Here is an 11,593-nt window from a genome sequence, read left to right as displayed (position 1 = left end):
ATAAGTTTTCTGGGACGTTTTAAGAAGAAAAAAACCAACAAAAAAGTTGAGGAAAAAGGGCTTAACACTTAGTCAACTGGCAGTATAGCAGTTTGCCAAGTTGTTCTCATCACGGCGCTACGACCCGGCTGCATTTTAATTTTAAAGTTTACGAACACTTTTTTTAAATTATCTGATTTCAGAAAACCGGAATCGTCTACCGACCTCCCTGTCTTTTATCAAAGCAAAAATATTAAAATTGTTGTCTTTAAAGTGTGTCTAACTACAAATTGTCAACTTTGGGAGGCCAGATTGTTTTTCTTGGTTAAACAATCGAACCTTAGTTTTTATGTCCCAAAAACACTAGTTAAATCAAAATGATTTACTTTATTGACCGAGTGCCTGACTGGACAGGACAAGCGTTTACTTTATTTGCACACAAAAAAAATGGAGTTTGTTTTTTTTGAAGGAGGATAGGTAAATGGGGTACACGATAGCGAAAGTCCAAGAACAAGATGATGATTTTTCGTCACTTCCTCAAAAAATCGGTAAGAAACTCTCGAATCTACCAAAGTAAAATGCAAAAATATTAAAAACAGTCGAGACTCTTAACAGTCTTTAAAAAAACATCAGTAAACTGTCACGATCCTTGCCTCTTCCCGTCGCTAATCTGGGTACGGTTGGAGTCTCCAGGCAATTCCCGACTCCCTCGGGAATCGTTTCCGATCGCGGCGGGCCGCAGCGGGCGCTACGTTGCCCCTGTAGCTGTCACAGGACATTGGGTTCGGATGTCCGGGCATGGATAAATCCCAATCAATTGGGGCAGGTAAATCGTCCCAACTTTGCAGTAAATCTACCGATTGATACAAAACGTCCTTGGGGTTCATATTTTATTTCGTCAAATTGATTAAAAACGAAAAGTTAAAAAGGTAAGTAATACTCACAGTCAACTTGCTGTTTTCGACTTAACAAGTCATCATCTGTCAACCCTTATACGACTCCAGCGGGTACCGTAACGTTGATGATGATGATAATCTCTATTTTTAATTAAAAACCCCAAATTAATTTTATGAAAATTAATTAACAAAAATCAAGAACACTGGAGCAGTCTACCGACTTCCCTGCTTTAACTTAATTAAAAGAAAAGCAAAACCTTTAAAATGATTTCAAAACTCGACTTCGGGATGCCAATTGGTTTTTGGAGAAACCAACAAACCTTAAGTTTACTCAAAAACAAATGGACGAACTGGACCAATTTTCATCCGTGCAATTTGGGTCAGAGAGTGGCCCGTATTTAATTAACTTTACTTTTAACAACTTTCAACCAGACGATTTCCCCGTTTAGGTGGCTTGGAATTTGGAGATTCGGTTAAGGAAAAATAAGGCGGTGTGGGGGAAAAAGGGACACGTATTGTCCACCACGTCCCGATCACTCCCGAACACTTCCCGACGCGACTTACGCGGCACTAAATTCGGACAAACCTTGTTCACTTCGCGGTTTCACTATTTTCACTGACGGCGGAAAAACGGACACGTATTGTCCACCACGTCCCGATCACTCCCGAACACTTCCCGACGCGACTTACGCGGCACTAAATTCGGACAGACCTTGTTCACTTCCCGGTTTCACTATTTTCACTGACGGCGGAAAAACGGACACGTATTGTTCACCACGTCCCGATCACTCCCGAACTACTACCGAATAAAACACTAAATTCGGACAGACCTTGTTTACTTTTCACTGACGGCGGAAAAAACGGACGCTCTCAAAATACAATGAAAAAACGATTCTACACGCACTTCACTATCACTAAAGAAAATCGACGAATCGTCCCACGTTGTCCTGGATGGAAAATCGACGAATCGTCCCACGATGTCGATAAAATCCACACTCTCGAAGCCCCTGACGTTCGATGTAGTTGAATTTGAATGAATGTTACGGTTCACATTCATGACACTGACAATTTTGGAGTTCAGCCGCCATAGAAATTTTGCCAATTCCAGGATACGCCCTTTTTATATCCTGACAAAACCTCATAAATCGACCCGTCACCGATTAAATGTCCCCCAAAATGTTCTGACGATACATCCACTCTCCAATGTAAGCGTCTGAATGGATGATACTCGTGCAGACTCCCAAGTCGTTTTTTAGCCCTCTCCATGCCCTTTCGATATTCTGCGTGTGATATCGAAGGGGTACTAAATTAGGACCTGGTGCTGGTCCGGTGAAATCATCCAAGCATTCATCACTGAACCGCCCTTCGGCCACCCAAATGGGATCCAATGGTCTTGCTGGTCTGACGAACTCCACCGAATGGTTTACTGTCCCATGTCCAGAAAAAGCTTCACCACCAATCCGATATGCCCTCCATTCGTCGGAACATATGAAGCTATTCACATCAATGAAGTCTTGCATTATCGGAATAAGAGTATCTCGAGTAAACAAACACAATACTCAACAACAGCATTAAAACGCAACGCATCAGTAAAAAGTCTAAACTAGACTAACGTATTATAACGAAATCTTCATATATTATTCAAAAGAACACCGCCATAGATGTTCAGTGGTGGAGACGTAAAAAAAAAAATCCGCAAAAAGCCGCGTATAAAAATAACTCCCTATTTATTATATTGAAGATTTGCCATTTCAAGACAAATACCTACAATATTTCTTTAGAAGACTTAGCAAAACAAAACTTAAAATGATGACACATAATTATTAGATTAAACGAACTTACCTTAAGTGAAGTTCAATCTTAATTATATGATCGTCCTGCTCGAAATGATCAAGGTGTAGTATACTTCCTGCCACTAGATGGCGCCACGAATATCAAAGCTAAAATAAAAATCTCCCCATCCGCATCCGACCATCCGTGCTCTCTGTTAACACGAATCAGTTATTTCAAAGCTGACTTCTGCTGGTTTCGAAGGGGAAAACGAAACCGCAAAAGACAAGGATCTCAACTGAAATGATCAAGAGATGGGTGAAGAAAGAGGGCGGGTAGGGTTTGATCATTTCGAGCAGGACGATCATATAATTAAGATTGAACTTCACTTAAGGTAAGTTCGTTTAATCTAATAATTATATTCACGTCCTGCTCTCATGATCAAGGTGTAGATGTTTAAAGCGTTGAGATCCAATCCAAATTATACACAAATAAACAGTGAAAAATTCTTTTTGATAAGAACGTACAAAATTAGATTTATATTAATAACGAATACATTCATGAATTCTGAACTTAACCGATCTATTATATAGTACCAATTATAGTACTAATTTTAATACTGAAACAACAGCGTATAACCTAGTGTAAATTACACAAAGGGCCTTACACGCTATATAAATGTAAATCCTGAACATAACACTTAAAGTAAGTAATCAACAAATAGATCTAATCTACATCTGAACCGGCTAGGATAGACCTGGCAAAAGCATTTTTTTCGACGATAGGCCGATTATAAAATCTGGCAAAGGTTCTGGACTCATTCGACCAGCCAGCTGTACTTCTGATTACATCTAAACTAATACCCCGTGTACAGGCATAAGAAGTCGAAGCATGCCTAGTGCTATGTGCTGTGAACATGGAAGTGTCAATGCCGCTCTCTTTTAATGTCGTTTTAATCCAACGACTCAACGTCTGAGAAGAAACCCGTTTGTGAGGATTATTTAAAGCTACAAACAAAAAGTCATGGCCTCTTCGTAAAGTTCTTGTTTTATTCAAATACGCCTCAAGTACTCTGGCCGGACATACAGAGGCTTTACTTGGATAATAAGGAACATATAAAACGGGTTTCGTTCTGCTAAACCGAGAGGTTTTAATTCTATCTTGAATCCAGAGCTCAAATCCTGAAGGCTTCTTAATAATATTCTTTAATTTAATCAGAGAAATAGTCTGCACCCTATGCGCTGTTACTAGCGCTAAAAGTGTAACGAGTTTAAAGGATAACTGCTTTAACAACAGAGAATCATTAGGATACATTTGGCTTAAGTGATTCAGAACTGTGTCTGGATTCCAGGTAAAATCATATTTAGGTGCACTTGGCCGAAGGTTCTGCACTCCCTTAAAAAACCTTTTAACGTTGGGGTCTGAACTAAAATTTGTTAAGCATATCAGAGAAAGAGCGGCTCGAGCACAGTTCAGAGAACCAAAGGAATAGCTCCTATTTTGATAAAGCTCCGAAAAGAAGGCTAAAATCCCAGGTACCTGACATTTATAGATATCCACGGAATGTTGTTTGCAGAAATTCCACCATAGCTTATAACAGCTGTTGTATTGTTTCATTGTTGCTTCCGTTACGGACGCCTGGGCTATCTTAAGTGCTTCCGTGGGGTATCCTTTTAAACGGAAGGCCTGGTCTACAATAGCCCTGCCACCAGGGTAAGCTTCCTCCAGAGGGGGTGGGGGTCCCTGTTAATTGATAATAACAAGTTATGATTAGGATGCAACATCAACGGTTCTGCAATCAATAGACTGGAGAAAACAGGAAACCAAGGCTGCGCAGGCCAGAACGGCACTACCAAAATCAACTTGGCCTTGTCTGCGATAGCTTTTTGAAGAACCTTGGGTATTAAAGAAAAGGGGGGAAAGGCATAACCAAATTCTTTTGACCATGAAACAGTAAAGGCGTCTATAGTAACAGCTTCTACTGTTGTGCCTACTGGCAAATAAATCAATTGAAGGAGTGCCGAAAGTCTGAATGATTAACTCAAATTCCTCTTGAGGTAATTCATATTCTATCTCTGATAGACATCTACGAGACTCTTCATCTGCCTCCTTATTATCTTTAGAGGGAATGTAAGATGCAAAAACATAAATGTTTCGCTGCTCGCACCAGTCCCAGATCCTCTTAGCGACCTGATTTAAATTTTGGAATTTCACCCCGCCCATTCGGTTGATGTAAGCTATGGCAGTTGTATTGTCTATTCGTAACAGGATGTTTGAATTTGTACATTGTTGAGCAAAACATTTTAAGGCAAAAAAGGACGCCCAAATTTCTAATTCATTGATATGCATAAGTTTTTCTGTAGAATTCCATCCTCCTCTAGCTCGAATACCATTGCAGTAACCTCCCCACCCTAGGGGGGAAGCATCTGAGAATATTTCAGAAGAGAAACAAAGGGATGTTGAAAGAGAGTTAGACATACAGAAAATATTATTTTCCCACCAAATCAAGTCGCTTTTAATGAAGTTAGGCATGGTCATATATCTCTTATATGACCCTCTAGACCTTAACAAAGCCCAAGTATTTGGCCCTCTCAAAGACTTTAATATGAGCCCATCCATATTTGGATGCGGGACATGCTGCCGTAAGTTTACCTACAAACCTAGCAAAGTATTGAATGCTACAAGAATTTAAGCTGCCAATCCTGGAAATCCATGAAAACCACTCTTGTCTTTTCTCTGCAGGCAGCTCAAGACTCATGGCTTCTGTGTTAAAGAGAAACCCTAAAAACAAGCATTGTTTGGAAGGAGTAAGGTTACTTTTCTTCTGGTTTATAATGAAACCTAGCCTGTTTAACAGATGAACTGTAGCTACAATATTGTTTACACAGTCTGTGTGAGACCTTCCCATTAATAAAAAATCATCTAAATATGCTACCGAACAAAAACCTTGATTTCGTAAGGTCTGCAAAACAGGTTTTAGTAGTTTAGTAAAGACATAGGGAGCTGTACATAAACCAAAGGGAAGACATGTATATTCATAGAGTCTATTTTGAAACTGAAACCTTAAATATTTTCGGTGACTTTTATGGACTCGAACTAAGAAATACGCTTCTTTCAAATCCACAGAGGCTAGAAAGGAATTTGGCAAGATAAGTCTTCTGGCTGTCTTTACATTTTCCATTTAAAATCAAACGAGTTTTACCCGAAGACTTAGTTATCAAAAAAATCTTTGATACAAATTGATCTGAGGAGGCCTTACAAGGTTTAATTGCGCCAATATCCAACAAATGTTGGATCTCTTTGCTAATACAAGCTTGCTCATCAGGCGACCACATATCCTGTACAGGGGGTCTAATTTGATGTACCCGCTTTTTTAAGGGCAAGCGATAACCCCTAATCCAAGACAATATTAAGGGATCAGAAGTAATATGAGTCCAGACGTTGTAAAATAATGAAAGTTGGCCAGCTCGCAAACTTACCTCCTGATCTAACGGTAGTACTGCCGTTGATTCTTGTCTTGGTTGTTGAAGGACTGACGCTTTCTGGGTTGATGTTGTTGATTGAATCTCTTGGATCCTGATTGTTGATATTGCTTGCGACCTCCCAGGTTGGATCGAGACCTGAGGGGAGCTGACCGATTTTTTGGATTAGTCTGAGGTCCACCACGGGATGTTGAAGGCTTCTTCGATCCCTTTAACTCTATACTGGATTTTTCGAGTGCCTTGGCTGCCTTGAATCTGTCTGACAAATTTTCTCCAAACAACCATCCATCCAAGCTGGTCCCTTGAACCAAGTCTCGAACACCCTTATCAAGTCCCAGACTAATAAGGTTTTGACGAGAAAGAGACTCCATATGGTGCACTTCTGCAAGGAGCTTAGCTCCATCATTGAGAGCCTCAATAGCGGGGAGAAGCTTTTCCCCCCCCTCCTCTGTTTGCAAGGTCAATAAAAGTGATTGGGACCTTCCTAGCGCAGATAGGGCCACAGCCAAAAGCTTTTGCTCACTCTCCAAACGGGAGTCTCTAGCCAAAGCTGTTTCCGAAACAGACGGAGCCCGTAATTCTGGATTTAGTCTAGGAGGTTTAGCAGATTGAAGCTTGATAGGAATAGAATATTTTCTATCCAAAGCCTGGATGACTTCTTGAGAAAGACCAGAACTTAATATTGAACCCCATTGCAAGGCCAAGTCTTTCTGGGTTGCTTCCCCGGAGGGATTGATGGGGGCTGAATTAGCTCCCAAAATGTCCAAGGCAGCCCTGTTTAACTGTCTATTCATAATATTATCCACTGCAACAAACTCCACCTCCAATGGATCCCTACTTTCTATACTTTCGATCTGGGAAGTTGCATTTTCAGAGGGCTCTGAAAAAGGAATGAAACTTACTTACACATGTGTCTCTACAGAGACGTTATCAGTCATACACATGACAGGATATCCAATAAAATATATGGGATATATATTCATGATTTTCTGGAAACTCATACAAGTTAGCCAAGAAAAAACCCAATAAGGGCGTCATATACATGACCTTCTGAAAAACTTATACAAGTTAATCAGGAAACAAAGCCAATAAGGCGTCATATGCATGACCTTCTGTAAAACTTATTCAAGTTATACAGGAAAAGAAAATAAATTAGCCTGCAAAATTTTTCTGCTGGCACTTAATCCCTCTGCTAAAACGAAATTTTATTGTGATACCATAAAATGTAAACAAACCTTCAGAGTCGGTGTGGGAAGAAACGTGACCCCTGCCTCGAGACGACAAATCACCTGTCTGGAGGCTAGTGGACGGGCCCGCTCCTGACGGGCTAACTCGACCGCCATCATGGCGGCGACGTTTTCTTTTCAATTCCCGAATACGACGTTTCAGTCTTAAGTATTCCTCAACAGAACTGTCTGAGGAGTCAGAAGAAGATTCCTCTGACGATGAGTAGTAGTGTTTCCTCTTTGACTTTGATAATTTAGAGCTCGAATCATCTAAGAAAAGGCCACAGGCGTCATCAAACGATGATGTCACGATCTCTGTACGTCTCGCTTTAAATATTGCTGCTCTCGTTACTTTCCAAGTTGTTGCAGCCAGTCAGTGGCGTGCTATTATTTTATCAGTAAAATGAAACATTTTCGTCGTTTTTAATAAAGAAAATAAAAGACAACAAGTTTTTCAAAGGAATGGAAACTCCTTCTGCTTCTTTCTTCATAAATTGTAAGACGTTACTGACGATTTCACGGCCTTGGCTGTATATGATAACACCTTTCTTTCCAACCTTTTTGAAAGACATTTTGACAAAATAACGTTTTTTATTCATAACACTATGTGAACTTCAACTGCGACCATCAACAATACAACCAAAACACCAGACTAAAACGGAACCTAACCTAACCCCCTAAGTCTCCCTGTCCGCCACTACATTTTTTTAAACTTGGCAACACCGTTTAGAGTGCCGGCTAGTAAAAGCATATAAAAAGGTCCAAATGTCCCTGGCCGCTGCCGCATCTGTTTTAATTGTGTCCAAGTAAAAACCGTACTACGTTGCCAAGTGGCTTTTTGACCGCTTAACAATATATTTTCGGGAATATTTTAATAGGACGCCTCTGATTATATCTAATGCGACGGCAACTGTAGAAGGAGAAAGAAATAGTTTTAAAAACTGCGTCATTGATGATGCGGTGGCCTTTTCTCATCTGATTCGAGCCATACCCATTATTATCCTGGAAAAAACGGATTACGACGGGCGAATCGCGGCACATGTAATAGCGACGCACGAAGTAAAAAAACTGATTCGTGTTAATAGAGAGCACGGATGGTCGGATGCGGATGGGGAGATTTTTATTTTAGCTTTGATATTCGTGGCGCCATTTAGTGGCAGGAAGTATACTACACCTTGATCATGAGAGCAGGACGTGAATATAATATTTTATTTTTTACATATTACAGCATACTAATACGCAGTACGTTGTAACAGACTAGTAGGCGTGCAATTCGACCTAACCGCACCTATAGTAGGCCCAGACATAGTTCTATCTTTATCGGATATCGCCTCTGCGACGGTGTGAGCCCGAGTTCAACCCAGTCAGCCAGCATTCAAATTCGAAGTTTACAGAATCCAATATAAGTAGTTCGGTGTTCGGTGATCTTAAAGCGCGCCGACTGCCGGCAAACGCGTCAAAAGGACGTGCTTACTGCCTCGAAAACCGCAGGGGAAGACGGACTAATAATGCGCATTTATGATGGTTTTACTACAGTTTTTTGGGGAAGGTGGAGTTAATTTTGGAATATCTTGGAAAAATTTATTGGAAGAGAATAAAGCGTTCTTCAGTTTAATTTGCAAAATATCTACGGCTTCACTCTGACAACCATTGTATACCTGGTTACTAAATGTCAATTTTTCCCTACTTGACTAGTTCAGTCCTGACTTAAATGTACTTTGAGAGGTAACCAATCAGCTTAAAAATCTAAAATTTGACACAGATATCGCCAAAGGTGATACTTTTCGATAAAAAATGAAAAAATCATGTTCTGTCAAAATTGACGTATTTTTGACAGGTGAAGGTGGCGTCCAAGGTCGAAAATAGAAATTCTATCAACGCCAGATTCAAGAAATTCGGTTAGTTTAGACGTACACTAAATTTCAAAAATTTAAGTTGAAAACTGTGGAAATTATCCGGTTTTCCACGAGATCCCTACTTGGCTAGTTCAGTCCTGACTTGAATGTACTTTGAGAGGTAACCAATCAGCTTAAAAATCTGAAATTTGACACAGATATCGCCAAAGGTGATACTTTTCGATAAAAAATGAAAAAATCATGTTCTGTCAAAATTGACGTATTTTTGACAGGTGAAGGTGGCGTCCAAGGTCGAAAATAGAAATTCTATCAACGCCAGATTCAAGAAATTCGGTTAGTTTAGACGTACACCAAATTTCAAAATTTTAAGTTGAAAACTGTGGAAATTATCCGGTTTTCCACGAGATCCCTACTTGGCTAGTTCGGTCCTGAATTAAATGTACTTTGAGCGGTAAAAAATTAATTTAAAAATCTATAATAATATATTAAAATATAATAATATAAAAATATATTTAAAATTACTTTTTAAAGTTATTTATAGTTCATAAAAATAATTTTCATGGCGTTAAGAGAAAAATATGCCGCCATTAATGTCACAAACACTACTGGGTTTGGTTTTGGTTTAGATTTATATCTAATAAGTAACAAAATTTTATATTTCAAATATGCATTTATAGACTTATACGTAACTACAGTTTTTTTATCAGCAAGTTTTTAATTCAGGTAAATAGTTAATGTATACACTTCTTTGTAAGGAACAATAGGATTAAATAACCAGATGATAACTAGTAGTATATTAATGCCTTATATTTTATATTAAATAAATAAAACCAGAAAATAAACATTTCGGCGATCGACGCAATTTACGACGTGGCGGCGCCGGTATGAACTGTAACAATAGAGTCAAAGTCAAAAGAAGCCGCGGTGCTCCACCATTTGCGTGGAGCATTCTCTGAAATAATTTTTTTTTCGGAATGATTTTAAGATGAAAATAATTTCACCTATAATAATAACGGAACAACCTAGAAGCACTAAATTCAAAATAGGGATTTTGGAGAGTATCGTTTACAGTTTTGAGAAAAAATAAATAAATTTTAACATTATCACGATTATTTGACAGGCAGAGATCATGTCAAATATTGAATTCCGAGAAGCCACCTACCGCACTCTCGAGATATCCAGACTGAACGTTGGTATCCCAAATTTCGAGTTTTTATTATAAAAACTGTTAAAGTTAAGGCGTTTTTTACGAAATGCTTTGTTCACAGGAGGAGCCGCACTAAAATATTGACGTAGAAAGCTATCAGGGCTACGTAGACGGTTCAAATTTGGTATGTGAATTATCTATAGTGCTTTTCATCGTTTCCTAAAGCAAAATTTAAAAAACCTTTATTTTGACATATATTTGACAGTTCAAGGTCACCTTGGAGATCAATTCAAGCCCTTTAATTACCCTGCCCATATACCAAATTTCAAAATTTTGTCTCAAAAAATGATGAAATTATCGCGTTTTCTACGTGAACTCTGCATATAGGAATTGCTAAAAAATACGAAAAATATAGCGTTTTCCACGAGAGTCCTACCCTTACCCTCAGTCATTTTACTTGCTAAAAAGAAACTGGAAACACTCTGGAAGACAGTTTTGAATATATGAGGCCTGTGCCGCCTGTGTAGGGAACGATCAATGCAAAGGCAAAAATCACACTAATCACTAACTAATCAGTAATCACAGAGCATGCAAAAATCAAAAATACAAAATTCAAGTATCTTCGAGCAAAAAGAATCAGAAGGTAGCAAATATCCCGTTTGTGCATTAAGCGACCGAGACGGAAGTCTCCATCTTTGTCACCCACATTCGCCTACGTAAACCGGTTTTGTTTATATTTGGTGGTATGTGAAGTCAGCTAAAAACCGCAAAGATTTGTTGTTTTTGTTTGTTTTTCTTTTCGGTCCGATAAAGGTTAATTTTTGCAAAATTAAATTAGTTGAATTATATTGACGAGTGGATTTGTGAGAATAGTGAGCAACAGCAGATTGATTAGCGTCACTGATTTCCTGACAGTTTACGGCCGCCATACTGAACGATTTTTGTCCCCTTCTTTGATTGCTATTGCTCCTTCCTGCTATGTTTTTTTATTGATTGGTCAGTATCGTTTCTTGTCTGTCAAGTCAAGTGTCAATAGTCACTGTCAGTTCTCAATTTTTTCCTGCCAGGTGTGCGTTCACGATTTGAAATAATCGCCGGGTTTCGGGAGAGTTTCAGGCAGTGATGTAAAGGCGGTAATTTTCAAGTTACTTCATGTCTGAATGAAAATTTTCCCTAACAAGAAATGAAATAGTACTTCATTGTCAAACTTGTCATGTCTATTGTCAAATTTGTCATT

At 38.9% G+C, this 11,593-nt stretch overlaps 1 protein-coding gene across 1 annotated transcript; it reads right to left on the bottom strand.

Annotated features, from left to right (window-relative positions):
• Positions 1–5,853: 5,853 nt before the first annotated feature.
• On the bottom strand, positions 5,854–7,029 carry LOC145735407 (uncharacterized). Its single transcript, XM_081989288.1, has one exon. It carries the CDS (start codon positions 6,919–6,921, stop codon positions 6,133–6,135), a length of 789 nt encoding a protein of 262 aa, XP_081845414.1. The 5' UTR covers positions 6,922–7,029; the 3' UTR covers positions 5,854–6,132.
• Positions 7,030–11,593: the final 4,564 nt, after the last annotated feature.

This window comes from Ips typographus, linkage group LG1 (assembly GCF_016097725.1).
Source record: "Ips typographus isolate SLU linkage group LG1, UJ_Ityp_2.0, whole genome shotgun sequence".
NCBI classification, from domain to species: Eukaryota; Metazoa; Arthropoda; class Insecta; order Coleoptera; family Curculionidae; genus Ips; species Ips typographus.
Note: the sequence above shows the minus strand (reverse complement) of the source record. Positions and strands in the feature narration are given on the sequence as shown.

Coding starts and splice junctions, on each gene's coding strand:
- LOC145735407 (XM_081989288.1), bottom strand. CDS start 6,921: ATGAATAGACAGTTAAACAGGGCTGCCTTGGACATTTTGGGAGCTAAT.